The sequence below is a fragment of the Doryrhamphus excisus genome, chromosome 5 (assembly GCF_030265055.1).
Source record: "Doryrhamphus excisus isolate RoL2022-K1 chromosome 5, RoL_Dexc_1.0, whole genome shotgun sequence".
Classification (NCBI taxonomy): Eukaryota; Metazoa; Chordata; class Actinopteri; order Syngnathiformes; family Syngnathidae; genus Doryrhamphus; species Doryrhamphus excisus.
The window spans coordinates 744,693-771,070 of NC_080470.1; the positions used below are offsets into that span (position 1 = coordinate 744,693).

Below are 26,378 nucleotides of genomic sequence, written 5' to 3' on the forward strand. Positions count from 1 at the left end.
GTATGTATGTATGTATGTATGTATGTATGTATGTATGTATGTATGTATGTATGTATGTATGTATGAAAGTGCATGTATGAAAGTGTATGTATGTATGAAAGTGTATGTATGAAAATATGAAAGTGTATGTATGTATGTATGTAAGTATGTATGTATGTATGTATGTATGTATGTAGGAAAGTGTATGTATGAAAATATGAAAGTGTATGTATGTATGTAAGTATGTATGTATGTATGTATGTATGTATGTATGTATGTATGTAGGAAAGTGTATGTATGTATGTATGAAAGTGTATGTATGAAAGTATGAAAGTGTATGTATGAAAGTGTATGTATGTATGTATGAAAGTGTATGTATGTATGAAAGTGTATGTATGAAAGTATGAAAGTGTATGTATGAAAGTGTATGTATGTATGTATGAAAGTGTATGTATGTATGAAAGTGTATGTATGAAAGTATGAAAGTGTATGTATGTATGTATGTATATGTATGTATGAAAGTGTATCTATGTATGTATGTATGAAAGTGTATATATGAAAGTGAATCTGTATGTATGTATGAAAGTGTATGTATGTATGAAAATGTATGTATGAAAGTTTGAAAGTTGTTAAAATTATTAAAACTGTTAAAATTATAATCGTCCTCTCCAAATTTCATACAGTGACTTTCTGTCACCAGCCAGCGCTGACTCCATTGTCCAATGCTACCCCCTACTGGTCAAAGTTTATAACTGCGAGGGTGAGGACGTCCTCTCGGCGCGACCGGCGCCCCCTCCTGGAAAAATTCTATCTGGAGACGTTTTCCTTCACAATACCGACATGGAGTCCTTGGGTGGGGGGTGGGTGGGGTCCATTCAACCCACTGTTATGTATGTGTGTGTGTGTATGTTTGTATGTATGTATGTGTATTTATCAAGCATTAGCTTACCCACTTTTCTTAAAACTTTAATTCTGTATGTATGTATATATGTATGTATGCATGTATGTATGTACTATATATGTATATATATATGTACTATATATGTATATATGTATGTACGTACTATATATGTAGATATGTATGTACATATGTGTATTTATTACATGTTGGCTAACCCAGTTATGTATGTGTGTGTATGTATGTATGTATATATGTGTGTATGTATGTGTATGTATGTATGAAATGTTGGCTAACCCAGTTATGTATGTCTGTATATGTGCATGTATGTATGTATGAAAGTGTGTATATAAGTATGTATGTATGTAGTATGTATGTATGAAAATGTGTATTTATTAAATGTTGGCTAATCCACTGTTATGTATGTATGTATGTAAGTGTATTTATTAAATATTGGCTAACCCACTTTCATTAAAAAAAATGTTCATTCTGTATGTATGTATGTATGTATGTGTATTAAATGTTGGCTACATGCATACCTACCTACCTACATACATACATGCTGGCTAATCCACTGTTATTAAATCTTAGTTTCCTTCATTCTATATGTGGTATGTATGTGCTGGTCCACCACACCAGCAGAGACCAAAAGGTCGTGGGAGTTTTATGCTGGAAAAAAACAACATGGACCAGCACACCAGCATCAGGGTTTTAGTCCTGGTATGCGAGATATACGAGGTCTCTCGTTGACTTTACAGTAACTGAAGTTACTTCTCCACAGATGATCACATCTCTGGGTTAGGTTAGTTAGGTTAGTTAATTGGGTTAGGTTTAGACCAGGGTAAGTAGGTACTAAAACCCTGGTCCACACATCACAATGGAGGAACATCTGCTGAGCGGCTGTACTCTACAAAGTACCAGCATCAGCAACAAAACATTTTAAAAAGTAATTTTCAAAGTCTGCCAATGAATAAATGGCACACACACATTGCTCTTTACTTTGCAACTTTTGATTTATTTTTAATAACAATAGCAAAGTCATCTCACAGAGACTACTTTGAATTACACAGAATGCAAATAAATATATTTATATATTCGTATAGGGCCGTAGTAGAATTAAGGACATAAACAATTGTTACAAAATGTACACTTTGAATAGTGCAAAACCACAAACTCTGCCCTCATTAGGATTTTTTTTTTTTGCATTGAGCCGGTACGCTGACGGTACGGCGACGGTACGGCACGTGTTCCACGCAGCAAGGTTGAACTCTGCTACATGTTGGGAAAGGAACGCTTCTTCCCGCAAGGAGATTGTGAGTTCCGATGTGGATATGCATCATCGGGCGGATGAAGACGGGGATTGAATCAAGTCAAGTCAAACGAATGAAGTACTGAGGTGATCTCTTTGGAGGGGGGGGGGGGGGGGGGGGACAAACAAACAAACAAAACAAGATGGCTGAGAGGCACCCAAGCCAAGATGTGGACTTTGAAATGACACAGGAATATCCACCTGGCGGGGGTCGTGCCCACCACCCCTGAGTGAAAACACATTGAAAGCAACTAAGGACAAAAAGGTGTCGTCGCCGTCGCACAAAACACCCCTCATACGACAGCTTGTTGCCATTTCTACTCAATCCAAAATGGCGTCTTGGATTGGGACAGGCACGACACATTTAGTAAAGTGCACTCGCTTCTTTTTTTTTTTTTTTTTTTAACACATTTCCTGCTCCATTTTTTTTTTTTAAAAAAGGGCGCACACGCGAATAAAAGACACTTTTGCCATGCGTAACACTAATTTGGTTGCATATTGAAATCTCGCAGGACCGTTTTTCCCGATGTTGAAACTTGGACCTTATCGGCAAAGTGTGCTTAGGATGGAGGGGGGACTGCAGACACGCACATGAACATGAACATCAGAGATACATCATTGGAGAACCTGAACCGGATAGAAGACTGGGACCGCTTCCTGTGTCTTCTCCTGAACAACACGTGATGACGCGGGACGACGTCTGATCGTTAAACTTGTTAAATCACAACAAAGAATGAGGAGGCGATGAAGGGAGAGAGTGAGGAGACCATCAGGAGAAGGAGATTTCATCATCATCATCATCATCATCATCATCATCGTCGTCATGGCTGCAGGTAAGACATTCAAAGAGAGACTCCAAGGAGAGTGAAGGAGACGCCATGCAGATCTTTGGCTAGCGCTAATGCAGGTTCGGTGTAGCCCTGTTCAGACGCCATGCTGTGAGGGGGGGGGCTAGCGGGAGGAAAAAAAAAAAAGTCCGGTCACGTGACCTCTGTTCGCCGGGCAAGACACGCCCACGCTGCAACCAGGCAGGGTGCGGATGCGACTTTGGCTCAGGTCCCGGTGGCGGCGTCTCCGTTTAGCGGCGGGACGGGAGCGGGGTTAGCCCTTCAAGTTGTCTCTGGAATTGCACGGGTTGGACACTTTCTCTCTCTCTCTCTCTTTCTCGACGTGAAATGTCGTCCGCTTGCAGTGATCCTCCCCGAATCACGAGTCAGTCGCTCTCCCCTTTAGTCGCCGAGTGTTATGTGTCCTGGCGGTACCTAATAAAGAGGAAGACACGTGAGTGTGGCGCCGGGAAAGTCAGCAAACAAACACGTCGGGCAACAATACAAGGCCACGCCCCTTAAATCATTCAATACGACCTTTTCACTCACGGCCATTTTGACACCGAATATTATGAAAAAACCCACGCATGCAAACTCCACACAGAGATGGCCGAGGGTGGAATCGAACTCGGGGCTCTTAGCTGTGAGGTCTGCACACTAACCACTTGACTCATCAGTCACAGCGACACAGAGGCACATATATACGTAAATACGCTTTTTTTTTTAAACATGATTAGAGCCCCCCATACATAAAATAACACCCCTATAGTCACTTTTACAATCCTATTACCCAATATAGTAGTAAAATAACAATATAATACTACATATATACTCCTGTTTGGATTGTTTACTGTATTTTAAGTAAAAAAGAAAATCCTGTCCAGTTGGGTGGAAGTTAAAAATTTGCATAATTTTCCCGCCATTCATTCATTCATTTTCTACTGCTTATCCTCACAAGGATGGTGGGGGTGCTGGAGCCTATCCCAGCTGTCTTCGGGCGAGAGGCGGGGTACACCCTGGACTGGTCGCCAGCCAGCCAATCACAGGGCACATATAGACAAACAACCATTCACACTCACATTCATACCTATGGACAATTTGGAGTCGCTAATTAACCTAGCATGTTTTTGGAATGTGGGAGGAAACCCGGAGTACCCGAAGTGAACATGCAAACTCCACACAGAGATGGCCGAGGGTGGAATTGAACTCGGGTCTCCTAGCTGTGAAGCCTGTGTACTAACCACTCATCCAATGTGCAGCCCTGGTTCAGTATATTTTTCATCAAAATAGTAGTCATGCCAAAATGTTGTGTTGCTGCTGGATGTTCACGGTATCCGAGTGATACTGTCGTGGGGGTGTTGGAGCCTATCCCAGCTGTCTTTTGGGCAAGAGGCGTGGTACACCCTGGACTGGTGGCCAGCCAGCCAATCACAGGGCACATATAGACAAACAACCATTCACACTCACATTCATACCTATGGACAATTTGGAGTGGCTAATTAACCTAGCATGTTTTTGGAATGTGGGAGGAAACCGGAGTACCCGGAGAAAACCCACGCATGCACGGGGAGAACATGGAAACTCCACACAGAGATGCCCGAGGGTGGAATTGAACTCGGGTCTCCTAGCTGTGAAGCCTGTGTACTAACCACTCATCCACTGTGCAGCCCTGGTTCAGTATATTTTTCATCAAAATAGTAGTCATGCCAAAATGTTGTGTTGCTGCTGGATGTTCACAGTATCCGAGTGATACTGTCGTGGGGGTGCTGGAGCCTATCCCAGCTGTCTTCGCGCCTGGACTGGTGGCCAGCCAATCCCAGGGCACATATAGACAAACAACCATTCACACTCACATTCATACCTATGGACAATTAGGAGTGGCTAATTAACCTAGCAAAACGACTTACCCGCTCTGCAGGGTGAACTCGGGCAAGGCACCGAGTGACGTGAGCTGTTCCTCCAGGGCCACAATACGTAACCCGATGTAGCCCGAGGACAGTAGCAGCAGAACAACCCTGTGGAGCAGACACAAGCGCCATGTGTATTTTGTGGTTTGGCTTCATGGCGACTATTAAGATGGCCGCCGTCTTGCACGAGGAGCGTGACATTGACTTAGCGTATTAGATTATATAAGCCAGACACGTACAGTATCAAGTAGATGAAGAGCAGGGTGTTGAGGGTGCTGGCTTCTCTCTGAACCAGCACGGACTTGGCCTTCTCCGTCACGTTCCAAACCCAGGAGCCAGCTGAAACTGTGGGGGGGCGAGGGGGGAGAGGCGGGGCATTAATGTCAATGTCATGATGGCATCTAAATTTAGCAGTCAGGCATCATTTATGTATGAGCAGTCAATCACACACAAGCTGAAAAAGGATTTTTAACTCATTCAATACCACCGACGTTTTTCATCAACTCGAACGCCCGATCCCAATAACATATTTAAAATTTTTATTTAAAATAAAAATTTTAAAATTTTTTAAAAAAGTTCAATTTTAAATAAAATTTTTATTTAAAATAAAAATTTTAAAAACACCTTAAAAGGCATTTTAAGGTGTTTTTAAAATTTTTATTTTTTTACGAGGCTAATAGATTTCACTTCCGAGCCGTTTCAAGCAATAAAAACGGCCACAAGGGGGCAGAAATGCAATTGATAAGACCTTAGCAGCTAACAGAAGAAGAACACATGACAGGAAGTCACGTTTCAGTTCCAAATGTGAAAAACTACAAAGATGTCACATTTATGAATATATTATTTTAATGTAAAAAAAATTTTTTTTGGTGTTATGATGGTATAGGGGCTGCACGGTGGATGAGTGGTTCGCACGTAGGCCCCACAGCTAGGTGACCCAAGTTCAATTCCACCCTCGGCCATCTCTGTGTGGAGTTTGCGTGTTCTCCCTGTGCATGCGTGGGTTTTCTCCTCCCACATTCCAAAAACATGCTAGGTTAATTAGCCACAGGTGTGAATGTGAGTGTGAATGGTTGTTTGTCTATATGTGCCCTGTGATTGGCTGGCTGGCCACCAGTCCAGGGTGTACCCCGCCTCTCGGCAGAAGACAGCTGGGATAGTCTCCAGCACACTCGCGACCCTCGTGAGGATAAGTGGTAAAAATGAATGAATGGCGGGAAAATTATGCAAATTTTTTACTTCCATCCAACTGGAAAGGATTTTCTCGTTTACTTAAAATACAGGAAACAATCCAAACAGGAGTATATATGTAGTATTATATTGTTATTTTACTACTATATTGGGTAATAGGATTGTAAAAGTGACTATAGGGGTGTTATTTTATGTATGGGGGGCTCTAATCATGTTAAAAAAAAAGCGTATTTACGTATATGTGCCTCTGTATCGCTGTGACTGATCAGTCGAGTGGTTAGCGTGCAGACCTCGCAGCTAGGAGACCCGAGTTCGATTCCACCATCGGCCATCTCTGTGTGGAGTTTGCATGTTCTCCCCGTGCATGCGTGGGTTTTCTCCGGGTACTCCGGTTTCCTCCCACATTCCAAAAACATGCTAGGTTAATTGTCCATAGGTATGAATGTGAGTGTGAATGGTTGTTTGTCTATATGTGCCATGTGATTGGCTGGCTGGCGACCAGTCCAGGGTGTACCCCGCCTCTCGCCCTTGCCGTCACAAAAGCAAAAAGTGAAAGTTAAGCTGGTTTTCTCCCTTTTTAGTCGGGAACTGATATTTTCCTGAAACATATCTACGCTGATTACTAGAGAACGGAAAAACTTTTTTTCTGATAAAAGAAGGGAGTTTTTTTTTGGCATGTTCCATGTTTATATAAGCGTAAAACACAATAATATTCTAATCTAATCGGGGTTGCCTTTTAAAAAAATGCCGTGCATTGAATGAGTTAATAAATTGTGCACGCAGTTTTGCGTTAATACCTGATAAGGACAGATCCTCCTCCGAAGACGAGCTCCCACTCTGCTGCTCATGCAGGCTCCTGAGAGTGGATGCTTTTCCATTAGGCACGGCGTCTGCAGAGCGTAAAAAGAGAGACGTTAACGTTGCACTGCTTTTAGACCTTGGACTTGGACCAACACGAGAAGACATGTCAAGTGTTCCATTATCTATTCGTCAAGGTCGCCGCGTCACGCGGATAATCTCGACAAAACAGTCTGGTGCCGATCTGCGTGTGGCATTGAACGCTCACCTTTGTGCGTGCTGTCAAGGGGTTTGTCCTGTAACGACAGCGAGTCGGAGCCGTCCAACTGGTCAAAGCTGCCATCCAGACTGGAATGGCTGGAGTTCTGTCACCACGGGACATAAGCAATACGTCAATTCCATGAAAACGCAGCATTATGCGGTTATCCGTTATTTATAACAATATGCCCAAAAAAATAAATAAAAGGACAGCTGGGATAGGCTCCAGCACCCCCCGCGACCCTCGTGAGGAAAATGCAGTAGAAAATGAATGAATGAATGAAATAAAAGAAAAATAAATTGGTAAAAAAAAAAAGACTTTAGGTTTAAAGATTACATTTAATATTTTCCTTAAAAGTTTAAAAGAGAGAAAAATAGAAAAAGAATGAAAAAAAGGAGAAGGAAAAAAATAAATTAAAAAAAAAGAACATTCCTTAAAAGTTTAAAAGAAAGAAAAATAGAAAAAGAATGAAAAAAAGGAGAAGGAAAAAAATAAAAAAATAAAAATAAATTAAAAAAAGAACATTCCTTAAAAGTTTAAAAGAGAGAAAAATAGAAAAAGAATGAAAAAAAGGAGAAGGAAAAAAATAAATAAAAATAAATTTAAAAAAAAGAACATTCCTTAAAAGTTTAAGAGAGAGAAAAATAGAAAAAGAATGAAAAAAAAGGAGAAGGAAAAAAATAAATAAAAATAAATTAAAAAAAAAAAGAACATTCCTTAAAAGTTTAAGAGAGAGAAAAATAGAAAAAGAATGAAAAAAAGTAGAAGGAAAATAAATAAATAAATAATAAATTAAAAAAAGAACATTCCTTAAAAGTTTAAAAGAGAGAAAAATAGAAAAAGAATGAAAAAAAGGAGAAGGAAAAAATAAATAAATAAAAATAAATTTAAAAAAAGAACATTCCTTAAAAGTTTAAAAGAGAGAAAAATAGAAAAAGAATGAAAAAAGGGAGAAGGAAAAATAAATAAATAAAAAATAAATAAAAAAAAAGAACATTCCTTAAAAGTTTAAAAGAGAGAAAAATAGAAAAAGAATGAAAAAAAGGAGAAGGAAAAATAAAAAAATAAAAAAATAAAATAAAATAAAAGAACATGAACATTACAATCCCACACTTACCACAAGTTTGCTCTTGTTGAAGCTGTGCTCACCAGAGGAGATAACTGGGCTGCTGTTTGTACTGGGATCCTGTCAATGAAATACTCATTTAGCACCTGAGTACTGAACGTACAGTACGTACAGTATTTGGCAGTCTGACTGCGTAACAACAAATCATCATCTTGCTGTGTACAGTTTGGGTAAACTTGAGAGTGTGTGTCCCGAGGCGCTCACCTCCAGCTGAGGGCACACGGAGCGCAGCAGCTGATAACACGCTTCTCGGTTCCGCAGCGAGACAAACAGGAACTGCACAGAACAGACAGAACGTCAGCTACACATCACTTCAGCAGTGACGACCCTTGACCCTTTCCTATAAAGAATAAATCACACTGTTTCGTGGTCGAATATGGCTTATTATTAGGCTAAGATTATGTACTTTTGCCTAAAATTAGCATTGTATAGCATGTTCAGTGAGATACACAAGCACCAAGCAATTTTATAGCAGGTTTGATGAGCACACGGCAACCTAAAAAAATCTCAACTCTGAGCGGGAGTCTTATTTTCTGTTACTTTGTCGATAATATTGGTTAGTACATGTGTAAAGTTGACTATAGGGGTGTTATTTCATTTCTGGAGGGCTCTAATAATGTTAAAAGCTATTTCCAAGGTCGCAAACTATGTCCTAAACACAAAAATATTCCATTTATAATCAAGAAATCGAACTTCTCACCAAATAACCGTGATAAAGGAGCCATAGCGACTGTAAATTGCTTCTATAAAAAGACGCCGTGTCGGGACGAAACTGACCTTTTCTCCCTCTGTGGTTCGTATGGACAAGGCATTTGGCACCAGTAAAGCGGTGTTCTGCTTCTTGACAATGTGGATGCCGGAAACAGGGATAACCACCTAAAAAAAAAAAAAAAATAGGGATCAAATAGAATTCAAACAATATAAGAAAGAGTGTGAATCCCGATTCCAATTATGACCTCTGCTCCAATGTAACAGTTTGTAACAACGACAATGGAAATTAGATTAATGTTAACATGCCTACCTTAGTGTCCTTGAGCAGAACGGAGGAGTGGAAACAGGCATGGCTGTCAGTGATGTACAGTCGACCGTGGTAGGGCACTTCCTTTTGCAGTGCACAGACGTATGCTGGGAGAGGAAGAGGTACGTGAATATTTCATTCATGAAATCATCATCATTATCATTATCAGTATGGTGTATTGCAGTATTTTTTGTCCAACCCACCATGTATCAAGTCTTCACTTTCTGGAATGCCTGGAAACAACTTGTGGAATGTTGCATTGTGCTTTATGAAACTCTGCAAGGGAGAAAAACAAGTCAAAATATTATAAAGTTTTGGATGAAAAGTTAACTAAACCACATTTCTACACGGGCCCAATTATGCTACGGTGGCAAAAACCTCCACCGTCACACATCAGTCCACCCTGCCAGGGTCTCAGGTGTGTTGTGCTGCATTCCGAGTAGTGTGACGGCCATGTTTGTACATGCCTCCCAACAAGGGAAATGCATAACGAAGCAAGTACGTGCTTCACTTCAAAACAGAAGGTGGACTTACACTTTGTGTGCCGCTGCCTTCAGTCCTTTCAAAGCTTCTGCAGTCAACGTCAAACGTCTGCGACCTGCACACACACACACGGAGAACAGGCGTGAGAATAAGACTCAGACTTCTTAAAAAAAAAAAAAACAGACAAAATGTGTGTGGTCAGTAACACTACAAGACCAAATGGACTGATTCACACTCCGACTGTTATTCGATATGCTTGACGTGCCGTGTCGGTCACATGTGTCACACTAGAAAAAAGGACAAAACTAAAATAAAATAAAATAAAAAAATTAAAAATTATTCATTCATTCATGAATGAAAATAAAATGAATTAAAATAAATAAATAAAATAAAAAATTACTCATTCATTCATGAATAATTTTTAATTTTTTTTATTTTATTTTATGTCATGTTTTTTTTTATTTAATTTAATTTAATTTTTTGTCATGTACCAAAGTACAAGGTGATATGACCATACAATGACATAATGGGTACCATAGTATATTGACAGTTACAGTTACTGACAGTAACTATGGTACCCATTGTATGGTCATATCACCTCGTACTTGGGTACATGACAAAAAAATAAACAACATAAAAAAACAAAATTAAACTATATTATGAAAGCAGGTACATGACAAAAAATAAATAAAATTAAAAGAATGTTAAAAAACAAAAACCATGATGTGCTATATATATCACTACATTGACACTTACTATGGTACCCATTATGGCATTGGATGCTCATATTACCGAGTACTTTGGTACATGACAAAAAATTAAAAAAAAAAAAAAATATCACAAAAATATATTATGAAAGCAGGAAGTGAACAAATGTAAGAGTTAGTGATTGTAAAAGTACCAGATGGAGAGGTAGGATTTAATAAGCTTTGCTTCTTCCTACTCCTTTTGGACATGTGGAACTGGGAACTGATTATGGGATGCATTCAATTACCAAAAACCATTACCATTACCATTACCATGATGGTGTAGGCGACTGTACACGTTTATATATCCCATACACATACATAGTAAAATCATGTGAGAGGAATGTCTGAGCCATGCGGTCATGTGCATCACGACGCGGCTCAGCTTCTCAAGTCTTGTGACACGAGTTCAACCTGACTACGAGGAGCACGTTACTGTGTTCATATTTAACCCCCCCCCCTCCTGTGTGGCTTTTCCTAATTATTATTTTCATAATGTTGTGTGATGTAGTCCCTAACCTCGATAACGGTCTGGTGAGGGTCTTGTGCTGCTCCTGGATCTCCAGCTGAGCAGCCTCCAAGCTCAATGTCTTCCTGGCCTCCACCTTCTTGACACCATCTTTGCTCAAGGTGCTCCTGCTTCTCTTCAACTTGGCTGGCACTCCACCACCACCACCACCACCGCCGCCGCCTTCTACTGGGTAGCTGCTGGACGAGGGAAAAGAAGAATTTAGGACGCGGAATGACTTTGTTTGGTGATCGGTAACACAGAAACACTGGAGCAGTCTCAACCATGAATCTGATGCCAGAATGAGACGGCCTTCTGTTACCACATCAACTGAATGTGCGGTTCATTGAGAAATGTGAGGTGTTAAAAAAAAAAAAAGATGGCAAGAAGCTGTGTGAACGGGGATTGCAACAGCACAAAGTCATTCACAGCAGCAAACTAGGAAATAGGAGTTACTGTACAGACTTCTAAAAACCTGGAATTATTATCGCCACAAAACAACAACACCTCAGTTCAGTGATGTCCGAAGTGCAGCCCCAAAGTGTATTCTAAAAACGGAATTCAACAAGTTCATACTAATAATGGACTTTTTCCACCTACATTACAAAGCTACTTGCATTTTTTTCCATTACAAAATATAAATATGGCCCTTGCATCCTTTCATGGAACGTTTCGGACAGCCCTTATTTATTTAAAAATCCCATTAAAAAATATCTGCCACCCGATTTAACTGAACGTACGTGGCAGACTAACAAGCTTAGCTTTATGATGTGTTCCCAAACCATAACTCTGCCTTTAAAGTCTTTGGTCCTGGTCTAATTGGCTAACCACCACAGCTGTAAAGGAACAATAGAGATAGCCTTGACAAAAGCAATGATGACAAGTGACCGACACGTATCACTCTTCATGATGCGAATGCTGAACACGGCTGAGGTTACAACAATACACACAACAAGGAAAAGAGAGAAAAAAAATGAGCAAACTACCTGGAAAATTTAAATCTTTTTGACGACCGGAAACTCATATACCTACTGACAGTAGGCATTTCCTTTTTTAAATTAAAAAACTGCCACCCAACAAAAAAATAAAATAAAAAATCAGGCTTCATTCCATCACTCCAAAGAGGAAAAACCAAAGTTGTTATATAGTCCACGTCATGTTTCATATGACAAGTTAAAGCATGGTCTTCCTGCTGCTATCTTTGTGTATGAATGCGCTGAAAGAGGAAGCCACTTTGTGCTTGTGGTGGTGTGACACTCCGTAAGAGGGTGACGTCAAACATAGCCACTCCCCCCCCCGAAGCCAAACAGGCATGAAAGAAAGTAGCAGATCGCGCACACACACACAACACAACACAACATAGAAGCACTGCTGTGTTCTAAAACACACTTCCACTGACAATGTTACGTAAACAAAGCATTTTCAGGTTCAAATGTGTTTGTCAAGCAAAATACATGCAAAATGTGAGCCGCTCAAACCGGCCAATCAGGCCCCATCTAGGAGTGGCATTAGCAAGAGCCAACCCCAAGAGTAACAACACAATGTTAAAAGGTTTTCCATACATTTGCATCAAATGAGGTAGCAAAATTAAATGAAAAACAATGGCATCACACCACAGTGTGGATTGTTGAATGCGCTGCATGCATCACCTTAGGGAACTGGGGCAAAGTTCAGACAGCAGGGGAAAGACGTGCGATGCAGCCTCGGCTGCAGGGCTACCATGTCATTACGCCCGACTGCATTAGCGGCGTTGGTAAATGCTGGGAGTGGTGGGATAATTCTAGTTCTGGCTTGTAGGCACGTCTATTGCACATGTTTCACACACCCTCCAATGGTAGAAGCACTTGCAATAGGAACGAGGCAGAAGCTCCCGAGTGTGCAGAACGCCATTCATGCAAACTAGGGTTGCAGCTAATGATTATTTCCTTAATTCCAATCCAGTCGTCACTTAGGCCCTAGACAGACCAATTAGAAAACAGACACTATTCAGAGGCTATCGTTCGTTTGTGGGTGTCTGTCAAGAAGGTCAAAAGGGAGTGTTTCTTTTAACACCCAGGGCAACATTAACGACTTGCCCCGTACTTCATTACCATCCTGTTATAGCACTTCATTTATCCAATTACACAGAGGCTCTGATATTCCCAAGAGACCCAAATATTCCAATTCCATTCGGGTTATTTGCTCAAAAAAGGAAAGAATCGAACCTTTGTATACACCTCATTCCCAAAGAAAAGTGCCAATCCCAATGAATATATAATGGGATTCCCAGGGGGTGGAATATTCCTTTCCCCAATCCGATTGAGGTATCTTGTACCCGCTCAAACGGAACGTTGTCAGACTGCGTTCTTCTTCTGTTGTTTATTTGGCAAGCAGCTTTGGTGTGCATTAGCGCCATCTGTGGAACACAATCTAAACCCTTCTATACGCCATTCACAAGTCCACTTTTATTCAAAAAGAAAATTAATTTTAATTATAAAATATTAGCAAGATTGAACTTTATCTTTTCCTGTTCCCGGGTGCGTTCTTTCAGCGAATGCTGAGATATGACGTAACACGCAGCTCAAGACGTTCTTCGATTTAAAAAAAATGGAGGCGAGCAATCGGCACTGGACTGCTAAGGAAAGTTTGTTTTTGATCCAAACTAAATTTCAAGACTGGACGAAGGAAAAACTGGCAATACGGAGTTATTCCGACAAGTGAAAGAATAACTCGGGGAAGTTGGTATCACATGATGTTGGTGTTTACGCTTTAGTGGGCATGCCCCATTGACTATTCTGATTATAGCAACGCATGTAGACACGCGATTGGAATATTCCTTTCCATGGATACCATTGCTTTCGGAAAGGTCATTCGGAAAGATTCCATTCGGAGAGAGAAAAACTCATGTAAACGTGGCTAGTGACTGGTTAAAACAGTATTGACACAAAACTGATGTCAACTACTTTAAAAAAATGACTAAAATTAAACTACAATCCCAGTGATGTGCAATGTTTGTAGTGGGGACGGTAACCATCAAATGGTCCAAAACAAATTATGAGTCATTTTTAAATATTTTAGTCTCCTAATACCTTGGCCAAAAGGACACCATTGCAAAAAAAATGCAAAGGTTGTAGTCCAAAACAGAAGATTATTTCGTACCGGGAATATTGTGTAGTAAAGTGTTTTACTGCACATCTTTACAACAGAAGTCAGAGGCCTTGACCTTTGACCGGGTTCCCGGATTGAGCAGTGACAAATCACCTGAGCAGATTAAACCTCAACCCCATTGTGTAATGACATAATTGCTATGACTAACAGTAGCTAATAGAGCAAATGGCGTGCTGCGAGAAAGATTCCATTAAAACTGCACTCTGATGCTCGACACGTGGCATGTTTGTGAAATTAAAATCACTGACGACCGTTGCGTTTGTATATGCATTTGTTCCAGTTCACCGAATCGACAACCACAGGATAAAACACAAGCTGTCAACCCTTATTTTAAAACCAGTCAGTCAAATTCAGAGGTTTGGTAAGCTTACCTTGCCACAACTTCAGACGAGTGATTGGCGGCCACAGCCTTTTGCTGGTTTAACAAGGCTTCTCTTCTATCCATGCCAAAAAAAAAATCCTACCCTCCACGAGTTTCCCGATCTGCGATGCCTTAAACCTCGACTGGAGAGACCTTTTGCACTTAGACCCACAACATGGACTGACTAATACAATGAGAGTAAAGGTCTTTTTTTGCGTCGTTACAGCAACACCCTTAGACCGAACGGCAGTACAGAGACTATAGAGGAGGAACCTCACAGGCTGCGGTCAAACAATTAACACAAAGAATAGTTTGGGGGTCCAAGCCCAAATTCTTTCTATAATCTTTGTCTCCTTATGGTAGTCTGAGACTGTGTTGTTGTGGAAATGGCTGTAGCAGTGGGTGGTAGATGGTTGCGGAGGTGGGGGGTAAGAGAGATTTACCTTTAAAAAAGATGCAGCTTAATGAGTTGGTTTCAAATGCGGAGTCTACAATAGACATGGTAATTGTAAACCCGGACACAAAAAAACGTGTATGTGAGCGGATGAGGGAAGCTTGGAAACAAATTTGTATTTATGGTCAGCAAAAAAAAACGACACCGGGGTAACTTTATTGCAATTAGCTAGTTAAAACAGTGGCATTTATAATTCATTATTGAACTGAATATAGACAGGAATCACGGGTATGTTTATGCAATACTAACCAATTAAGTTTTGTCAAAAGACCTGTAAAAATGTCTAAAAAAATCAAACTACGATCACAGTAATGTGCCATGTTCAGGGCTCGACAATAACGATGTACCGATGGCCCGGGGCAAGTTAAAACAAAATTCGGGCAAGTAAATCCAATCAGTGATATTCCCGTCGGGAAACTTTGGCTTGCCATGCTGCCAAGAGTTTTTTTTTTAAAAGCGGTTATTGATGGGTGTTGGTAAAACATGGACTGCGTAATTCCGCTGGTAATTTGCAAACCAATCCTTGCAAATCTTGAAATGGACCAATCAGAATCGTTTATTTAGACCGCAGTCTGCGTTTTACCCACACCCGTTCTTGTTCACGATCAAAACATCTATCATGGCGTCCCTGCCAACATGGTCTAATACCAAAAAACAGCAAAAAGTGATGAAGCAGTGCCTCCTAAACAAGTAGTTTATTAGCGGTTAGCAAATCAAACGATGGCACAGGTGAGTGAATCACATTGCTGTGACAATTTGAAGTGGTCACAATGAAACACCGCCGATTAGATCCAATACCAAGTGCTGATTTTTGCACAAGCTACAAAATCTAGCGCTTCCGTTTCTCTATGTATTTTTCGCACCTTTGCTTCGCAAATTATTGTTTGACCGTTGAGGATTTTTTTTTCTGGATTAAAAACACTTTACTAGTACACAAATGTGTCTATTCAATAATGTTTCATTGTGGTGCACAACTTATAAATATCAGTGCTTACTACGACTACGATGTGTAAGGTAGTATGGCATGCCATGTTAACATACATCTACACTATTTTTCCAGACATTCCTCCATATACATTGTGTCAGTACTATTATCTGATGAATTATCAGCATATATTGATGCTAAATATATGAAACATTTTCATTTCATTTTACATGGGACAAGTAGTTGTCACCTTAAGGATTCTCCATGGGTAAGTCATTTTTGTTTTTAATGTAGAGCCCTGCATGTTTGTGGTTGGAACGGTGATGGTCAAATGGTCCAAAACTAATTTGTGTCAGAGTGCCATCTTCTGGAGAGCAATGGACTACTGTCCTCTTATCCAGCACTCAGCTGCATCGCCATGGTGATAATCATGTCTATCTTAAATCTGCTTTTGAACAAACATTACACAAAAAGTCCATCCCTCAGCAACATAAAGCGTCCACTTTTGGTTTTAACACACTGACCATTTATCTTCTATATATATCTGAGAAAATAAATGAAGTAAAGTATGATTCTGGGTCATGGGGATTAAGCGTGTTTGAGCTTCTACAGAGCCGGGGCAAGGAAGTGAGCTGGACTCGTCATCAGGGCAACATAAAATGAAGTTAGTGGAATCTTGCCAGGCCTCAGTCTGAAGAAAAACTGTGTGTGTGTGTGTGTCATGTGGAAAAGAGCACGTCAGTGCGCACGTGTTAGTGAATTTGAGAGTTTTTTGAGGGAGTCATGTGGTCCAATGCACACAGCGTCTCTCATCACTTGGGTCTATGCAAAGCGACGATGCAGACAGAGATGTTCTTTCTTCGTGGCTTCTCTGCAAGCGCTCTGGAGAGAATGGAGACTGGGCGCTACCATCATTCCTCCTGACTTACTGTAAATCAATGAGATAGGGCTGGTCTGAATCTAATTTCCTTTTAAAATGGTCCTGGCCTTCGCTTATGCTGATGTTTACATAAGACAGGACTGACCAGTAGTCTGTGAAAATAGACAAGTGAAGTTTTTGTATATGCTTGTATTTACTTTACAGTTATGGTGGCCAGAGGATATTTATTATTTACCAAAGTCTTCAGTAATACCTCACGTACTGTATTGACCAGACCACGATAAATGATTCATTGTTAATGGATAGAATATTTTCTTTGTTTTTTATCTTGTAGTTTATTTTGTTAGGGCGTAGAAAACCTGTTTGACTTTCCGAATACGGTTTAGCATTAGAGCCCTATAGACATAAAATAACATACCTATAGTGACCTTTATACTCCTGTTATTCATTGATTACAAGACTAGAGACAGCCGCAAGCTCGCGAGCAAACCAGTTAGCCTCAAATTTATTTCCTTTAAACTTAAGGCAAAAACTTACCACTTCCACACCTCATGGAACAATGCACAACACGGTGAGTGAATTGAAGAAACAATACAAGCAGTTGATGTTTGCTAAATACAAGGATGAAGAGTCTTGAACCAGTCATGATGTGCTATATATATCACTATATTGACACGCACTATGGTACCCATTATGGCATTGGATGCTCATATCACAGAGTACTTCGGTACGTGACAAAAAACAAAAAAAACAAAACAAAAAAAAAACTTAATACTATATTAGGAAAGCAGGAAGTGAACAAATGTAACAGTTACTGATTGTAAAAGTACCAGATGGAGGGGTAGGATTTAATAAGCTTTGCTTCTTCCTACTCCTTTTGGACATGTGGAACTGGGAACTGATTTGACAAAAATTAAAAACATTATTTAAAAAAATATCACTTTACCGTTAAAACATAAATAAATGTACATACATACAAAATAAATTAAACCATAACCACAACAACAACAAGAGGGGGCTACGCTAGTCACAATCCAGCTAAAACTCAACTCTGAACCCCTGACGTCGCTTCCTGTCTACACATCCGCAAGACATTTATTGCAACACACACGAGTTTTATTTATGTTTTAAATGTCTTATTTTGTCAGATTATATCTACTATGTTGGGTAATACAAACGTAAAGGTGACTAATATAGCTGTTATAACTTAACTTTGAAATATTCCATTTATAAAAAGGTGGAATCCAACTTTGCGGAAATCAACCTGGTCAGGTCTGGAACCAATAAAGGGTGATAAACAAGGGACTTTAGGGAGGTTATTGTAAGTCCTGAAAGGCCTTTTTGTCTTAACATGGCACCAAGGGCAAACCAGTGGTCAGTCGCACCACCTCCACGCAGGCAACACATGACTTCAGCTATCTATGACCGGCTGGTTTGTGTGCCGCCCTTCAGCATTCCTTCTTACGCGATCCAAACCTTCTCTCCAGCTCCCAGCACATCCCATGCTCAAGACACTGAAATTCAACGCTGTCTTTCTTGCCAGCAACATGATATTTGCATGGCCGCCCCACCCAATTTACCACAAGCTCTACAAAGCCAACATCATTGTGTCGTCAAACCTGAGAAATGCCATGAGAACCTGGCCTTTCAGACGACTCCGTGCATCAGGACTGCGGATGAAAGGGTTTCGTTTTTCACCCCAGAAATTGAACTACTTATGGTTGCATTTCAGCCTCATTAGTAAGATGTATGTGGAGTATATGGGAATTATATCAGACTAAACAAAGAGATGAAATCGTCATGGTGGGACTAGGGCGTCCTCTCATGACATCGACACAAAAAATACGTCGACACAAGAACTGCATGTCAATGCGCCTTCACTCGGAATTAGCTGTGGGCAAAACCGTTCATTTCAGTGAACAGGATCATTCCGCTTCACTCAGTAAAAAGATCCGTTCATTTTGGTCAATTGGTCGTTAGCCTGTGATCTCCCCCCGTGCATAGACTCGGTTAGTCGTTTTGAGTCAGTCCGTTCACTCGTGTTCACGTTCGTTCCGACTCAACAGCTCACCAACTAGTGCCGTGTCGGTCATGAACAAAACGGCCGGCGGACTGAACGGGTATTTTATGCGCGGTTCATTCGTTCGCAAAAAAGATCTAGTTCTAGTCGTGCCACACCACCCAATATAGAATTAAAACATGGCGGTGGCCGCCTGAAAGTTTCAGTGAGTCCAGCCAGAAGAAAAGATCGCGCAACAGAGCGAACGATAGAGCGAACGATAGAGCGAGCGAACGATAGATAGATAGAACGACAGACAGAACGAACGATAGCTAGCTAGAACGACAGAACGAACGACAGAACGAACGACAGAACGAACGACAGAACGAACGACAGAACGAACGACAGAACGATAGCTAGAACGATAGCTAGATCGATAGCTAGATCGATAGCTAGATCGATAGCTAGATCGATAGCTAGATCGATAGCTAGATCGATAGAGCGAGCGAACGACAGAGCGAACGACAGAACGAACGACAGAACGAACGACAGAACGAACGACAGCTAGCTAGAACGACAGCTAGCTAGAACGACAGCTAGCTAGAACGACAGCTAGAACGACAGCTAGAACGATAGCTAGAACGATAGCTAGAACGATAGCTAGAACGATAGCTAGAACGATAGCTAGAACGATAGCTAGAACGATAGCTAGAGCGCGCGATAGAGCGCGATAGAGCGCGCGATAGAGCGACAGCTAGAGCGACAGCTAGAGCGACAGCTAGAGCGACAGCTAGAGCGACAGCTAGAGCGACAGCTAGAGCGACAGCTAGAGCGACAGCTAGAGCGACAGCTAGAGCGACAGCTAGAGCGACAGCTAGAGCGACAGCTAGAGCGATAGAGCGAGCGAGCGAACGATAGAGCGAGCGAGCGAACGATAGAACGACAGAACGAACGACGCGATAGAGCGCGCGATAGAGCGCGCGATAGAGCGCGCGACGAACGACAGCTAGAACGACAGCTAGAACGACAGCTAGAACGACAGCTAGAACGACAGCTAGAGCGACAGCTAGAGCGACAGCTAGAGCGACAGCTAGAGCGATAGAGCGAGCGAGCGAACGATAGAGCGAGCGAGCGAACGATAGATAGAACGACAGAACGAACGACAGAACGAACGACAGCTAGCTAGAACGATAGCTAGAACGGTAGCTAGAACGATAGCTAGAACGATAGCTAGAACGATAGCTAGAACGATAGCTAGAACGATAGCTAGAACGATAGAGCGAGCGATAGAGCGAGCGATAGAGCGAGCGATAGAGCGAGCGATAGAGCGAGCGATAGAGCGAGCGATAGAGCGAGCGAACGATAGATAGAACGACAGACTAGCCCTAACCCTAACCCTAACGACAGAATGAACGACAGAACGAACGACAGAACGAACGACAGCTAGCTAGAAGTTAGATAGAATGATAGATAGAACGAACTAATCAGGGACTTTCAGGGATTAATCGATGCATCGAAAAACTATTTTCTAGATTAATCGATTACAGAAATAATCGTTTTAACCCAGCCCTAGGTGGGACGGAATCAGACGACGAAACGGAAACACGCAAATCTATATCATCCATGGAAATGACTTTCATTTGTGAGGAAAGTCGAGTCTCAAGAGGACAAGCTGATCTAAGCATGAGATACATTTATATAACATCAAGTACCACCTGTGACTGACTCATGGGAGCTAAAAATAGGCCTTTCTCAGAAAACAGACTTGCTGGTCCCATGGGTGACAGGGTGGGGGGGTCACAGGAGAGTCCACAGGAATCTAAATAACACAAGCACCTGCACAGCCGCATCTTGGGGATATCAAAACAGAACTATATGAGATATGTATTGTATCGTTTGATTGTGTCGCTGAAGGTAAATACAGTAAACGGCCAGTGAGTTAATATGGAAACTCCTTTATGGTGTGCATTGAATATGGAGGGACATATATGACCCACATATTGAAGTGGATAACGGGTCAGCAACATTAAGCACATTAAGTACATGTGCCAGTCACCGTATTTAAAATATTTAAAGTCACACACCGAAATATATTCCCTTTAAACACGACTTCCGTCTATGTCGAGGTAAACTAAGACAGATGGTATCTTCCACAAACTAGCTAACTGGTTAGCATTAGCCAATGTATCAGTCTCGAAAAATACGAAAGTGTTGACATTTCAAATAATTAATTCTCACTTTGTAATTCGCGTCGGATAGACAAGTGTAATGACATTAGTGGGATATATAACGGAAATACTGCTGACATCCACGACATTCTAACGGTTAGCATCATCCGCTCGATGGGTGATGCTCGCCGGCAGACGGCGAGCGGTTCAAGCTAGTCGCCACCATCCGTTTCGCTTACCTCTCTTTCATGAAGTGCTTGATTCTGACGATGGCCTTTTCGTCGATCTTCTTGAGAAAGGTTTTTAACCTGTCTCTCTTGTTTTCAAGCATTCTTCCCTCCGCCAGTGGGGGTCAGTTTGTGTGGAAGCCAAGTGCCACGCCGAGATCCGCTGCTCTTGTTTGGATTCTGCCTTCACTCCCCCCCCGCCCCGGTGTCACCCGCTGATTATGATAATGATCTTCAATCGGACCAAGCCTGAGGACCAATCAGCGTCGAGGACGACTATGGAAAAAACGGTCATGTCAGCTGGAACATCCAATCAAAATGAAGTAGTTGGCTTACTCGCACCGCCCATTGCCTTATATGAAAAAAAGGGGTTGTCCTTATTTCGAATATCCTGAAGGGCCTGTATTAGTATTGAGAATCCGGGGCCATGTCATCAATAATTTACTTTAGGCGTTTTCATTTCACGTGTTAGCAACATATGGAATCCACATCAGTCTAAATGTGACTCCACAGAAAATAAATATGATATTAAAAACACAAAATAATCCCTTCTGAGTGCTTGTTTATCAACCACAAACAGGATGTTAAATTTCATATGCATTCTATGATGATAAAAGCATGCACAGATCATGATAGTAAAACAAATATTTGGGATTATTATGTTTATAGTTTGCAGTGCTGGAGTTGTAGACAGGTATATTTGTATATCTATCATCTGTCAGTAAGCATGAATGGATGGGTGTAACCAAATAATGCTTTCTTTAAGGGCGCTTGCACCGCCATTATCCGTAACGGGAATGATGTGATCCGTGCTCCCGACAAGTTCTTAATGATACTTTTCATCATAATAATCATCATCTAAATAATCAATTGACTCATCCGTGACTACATTTGCGTGTAGTCATCGATGAGCATGTCCTTTAATGCAAAAATGAATGCAAACAAACATCTCGCCACCTCACATGACATGAGACATGACATGTGACATGAGAATCAAACCGCCACTCTTATGGAAATGGTCTCGCTGGACTCTGATGTCAATATCCGTTTCATGGTCGTAGATTAAATAAACCACGCCAAAGATTAACCCCCATCCTGTAAGTTACAGTAAAGTTATTGTGTCAAGGAAATTGTCATCGTAAAAAGACATATATTGCTGAAGCGGCCATGTTTTTTCTTATCTGACCTCATTTGGTGTGAACTTTAGCAAACATTTGGCTGAGAGCACTGACGTTGTAAGTCCTTGAGCAACGTTTTATTCGATTTGCGGATGTCCTTAACACGAGGGCTCCATGGAAGGTTATGAATTGTAAGAAAATGTGTGCATTAATAACGCAGACGCACCAAGAAGCACATATTTTTAGAGTGAATTTGTGCACTTTTCTGGCCTGGGAAGTGAGAGGAAACTCCTATGGAATGATGGAGGGTCTCTGTAAAATCCAAAAATAGCACAGAAGACCACATTTCTTTTTTTTTAATTTTTTTTAATTTTTTTAAATTTTTAATTTTTTTAAATTTTTTTTAATTTTTAATTTTTTTATATATTTTTATTTTTAAATATTTTTTAATTTCATAATGCATTTTTATTCATTATTTCAACCTCAACAAAAGTTCTTTATGATTTTTGCATATTCACATTTTTTTCAGGTCTGTTTCAGGTTTTTTTCAGGTCTGTTGGCAGAAAATGACACTTTTTCCAAGGGTCCATTTTCAATGGGGGTCTTTAATTGGTCCAGGAACTTGGGGGCAACGTCCCACACAGTATTTTTTAATGTCGCTCCACCGCAACCTTTCCGGTTTGGGATGTGAGGGAAACTTCCCATAGTCCTAGCAGAACCCACAAATGGCAGAAAAGGACACTTTTCCAAGGGTCCATTTTCAATGGGGGTCTTTAGTTGTTCCCGGAACTTGGGGGCAACGTCCCACACATTATTTTTTAATGTCGGTCCACCGCAACCTTTCCGGTTTGGGATGTGAGGGAAACTTCCCACAGTCCTGGCAGAACCTACAAATGGCAGAAAAGGACACTTTTTCCAAGGGTCCATTTTCAATGGGGGTCTTAGTTGGTCCCGGAACTTGGGGGCAACGTCCCACACATTATTTTTTAATGTCGCTCCATCGCAACCTTTCCGGTTTGGGATGTGAGGGAAACTTGTCACAGTTCCGGCAGAACCCACAAATGGCAGAAAAGGACACTTTTCCAAGGGTCCATTTTCAATGAGGGTCTTAGTTGGTCCCGAAAGTTGGGGGCAACGTCCCACACATTATTTTTTAATGTCGCTCCACCGCAACCTTTCCGGTTTGGGATGTGAGGGAAACTTCCCATAGTCCTAGCAGAACCCACAAATGGCAGAAAAGGACACTTTTCCAAGGGTCCATTTTCAATGGGGGTCTTAGTTGGTCCTGGAAGTTGGGGGCAACCTCCGACACATTATTTTTTAATGTCGCTCCACCGCAACATTTCTGGTTTGGGATGTGAGGGAAACTTCCCACAGTCCCGGTAGAACCCACAAATGGCAGAAAAGGACACTTTTCCAAGGGTCCATTTTCAATGTGGGTCTTAGTTGGTCCCGGAACTTGGGGGCAACGTCCCACACATTATTTTTTAATGTCGCTCCACTGTAACCTTTCTGGTCTGGGATGTGAGGGAAACTTGTCACAGTCCCGGCAGAACCCACAAATGGCAGAAAAGGACACTTTTAAAAGGGTCCATTTTCAATGGGGGTCTTAGTTGGTCCCGGAACTTGGGGGCAACGTCCCACACATTATTTTTTAATGTCGCTCCACTGTAACCTTTCTGGTTTGGGATGTGAGGGAAACTTCCCACAGTCCCGGCAGAACCCACAAATGGCAGAAAAGGACACTTTTAAAAGGGTCCATTTTCAATGGGGGTCTTTAGTTGGTCCCGTAACTTGGGGGCAACCTCCCAGACATTATTTTTTAATGTCGCTCCACCGCAACCTTTCCGGTCTGAGATGTGAGGCAAACTTCCCACAGTCCCGGTAGAACCCACAAATGGCAGAAAAGGACACTTTTCCAAGGGTCCATTTTCAATGGGGGTCTTTAGTTGGTCCCGGAACTTGGGGGCAACGTCCCAGACATTATTTTTTAATGTCGCTCCACCGCAACCTTTCCAGTTTGGGATGTGAGGGAAACTTACAGTCCCGGAAGAACCCACAAATGGCAGAAAAGGACACTTTTCCAAGGGTCCATTTTCAATGGGGGTCTTTAGTTGGTCCCGGAACTTGGGGGCAACGTCCCAGACATTATTTTTTAATGTCGCTCCACCTCAACCTTTCCAGTCTGGGATGTGAGAGAAACTTCCCACAGTCCCGGCAGAACCCACAAATGGCAGAAAAGGACACTTTTCCAAGGGTCCATATTCAATGGGGGTCTTAGTTGGTTCTGAAAGTTGGGGGCAACCTCCGACACATTATTTTTTAATGTCGCTCCACCTCAACCTTTCCAGTTTGGGATGTGAGGGAAACTTCCCACAGTCCCGGCAGAACCCACAAATGGCAGAAAAGGACACTTTTCCAAGGGTCCATTTTTAATGTGGGTCTTAGTTGGTCCTGGAACTTGGGGGCAACCTCCCACACATTATTTTTTAATGTTGCTCCATCGCAACCTTTTTGGTCCGGGATGTGAGGGAAACTTCCCACAGTCCCGGTAGAACCTACAAATGGCAGAAAAGGACACTTTTCCAAGGGTCCATTTTTTTTTTTTGACCCCCATTTTTTCAATGGGGGTCTTTCGTTGGTGCGGGAAGTTGGGTCCAGGAAGTTGGTTCTTCTCACACATTCATCAGGGATCCCGTCAGGACCCAAAAACAGCAGAAAAGGCCACTTTTTTTCAGAGGGGTCTTGTTTATGCATTTTTCCTGGTCCACCAATGTCACTGGAATGGTACTTTTCTGGCCTGGAGGTGGGGGCGGGGGAGGGGCAGGTTAGGTGAGGACCTCAGAGGAGGTCACATAAGCACCTCCCACTTTTCCCGAGAGAAGCATACTATGTTCTTTGACTTCCAACACAGTTTTGTAAGCATAGTTCAAACTCTACCGAGGATCCAATTGTCTCCAAATGTCGCAGCTCGGAAGTGTGGAACTTCACAAGAACTCAACCCTCACACAGTCTGGGAATCTGAAAAGGAAATGCCACTTTTCCGAGGGAAGTACAAGTGATGCAACCAGCAGGTGTCCTAAAAAGTGAGAAGGAACACGTTTACTGTACAGAACATCTTCGTGACGCAGGAATCATTCCTTGAGCAAACACGGGGAACCCCGGAAATGTACACAATAGTAATAAGTCCAGCATTAGAGTCAAACCCGCAGCACAAAACCCTCGCCATGCTGTATATACAACTAAACTAACAATACTTAACAAACAAAATTACAGTTCCCAAATGTGGTAAAGAAAGTACTTTCACATCCATACTACAAAAGGAAGTACTTTCACATAATGACTCTTTGCAGAACTTGGTAAAAGTTCCATAAATATAAATATAATCAAATGTATATTCAGGGAATTAAGACACATTACTGCACGTTCTGCAAATATTGACATTGGATGACTTCTTAAAACCGGAATTATTTACAGTGGAATGAGTCAACATTTCAAATGGAAAACATGGAACGCCGGCAGGTCCTTTGGCTCCCTTAGTGAAAAATACTGGAGCCTATCCCAGCTGGTGGCTAGCCAATCACAGGGACACATATAGGCAAACAACCATTCACACTCACATTCATACCTATGGACAATTTGGAGTGGCTAATTAACCTAGCATGTTTTTGGAATGTGGGAGGAAACCGGAGTACCCGGAGAACATGCAAACTCCACACAGAAATAACCGAGGGTGGGATTGAACTTGGGTCTCCTAGCTGTGAGGCCTGAATGTTAACCACTCAACCGCCGTGCAGCCGTATGAGTTCATATTATGTCTAATATGTCTTATGTTCTCTTATTATACAAACTATATTGGGTAATACAAGCGGAAAGGTGACTATAGGGGTGTTATTTCATGTCTAGAGGGCTCTAATAATGTTAACAAATGTGTATTTAAACGATTTTAAACAGGTTTTATGCACTGTAACTACATAAATGTTCTATTTATAAGTAAATAATACTACTGTGACGTCTATATGTCTGCAGTACATATGCAGCCCTGTACTT

General features: G+C 41.4%; 1 protein-coding gene across 4 annotated transcripts; it reads right to left on the reverse strand.

The window, feature by feature from the left end:
• Nucleotides 1-2,301: 2,301 nt before the first annotated feature.
• si:zfos-943e10.1 (GRAM domain-containing protein 2B) lies at nucleotides 2,302-26,104 on the reverse strand. Of its 4 annotated transcripts, none has more exons than XM_058074051.1 (13): nucleotides 21,223-26,104; nucleotides 11,061-11,249; nucleotides 9,847-9,910; nucleotides 9,516-9,588; nucleotides 9,316-9,419; nucleotides 9,072-9,170; nucleotides 8,499-8,570; nucleotides 8,286-8,354; nucleotides 7,178-7,274; nucleotides 6,909-7,001; nucleotides 5,160-5,265; nucleotides 4,921-5,028; nucleotides 2,302-3,448 (listed from the first exon to the last, which is right to left on the reverse strand). In XM_058074051.1, the coding sequence occupies exons 1-13, from the start codon at nucleotides 21,312-21,314 to the stop codon at nucleotides 3,430-3,432; spliced, it is 1,185 nt and encodes a 394-aa protein (XP_057930034.1). In that variant the 5' UTR covers nucleotides 21,315-26,104; the 3' UTR covers nucleotides 2,302-3,429. The 4 variants fall into 4 exon arrangements, with proteins under 4 accessions (XP_057930034.1, XP_057930035.1, XP_057930033.1 ...); XM_058074052.1 differs by having other exon boundaries at nucleotides 11,061-11,246; nucleotides 21,223-25,407; XM_058074050.1 differs by lacking the exon at nucleotides 21,223-26,104 and adding an exon at nucleotides 12,036-12,322 and having other exon boundaries at nucleotides 11,061-11,246.
• Nucleotides 26,105-26,378: the final 274 nt, after the last annotated feature.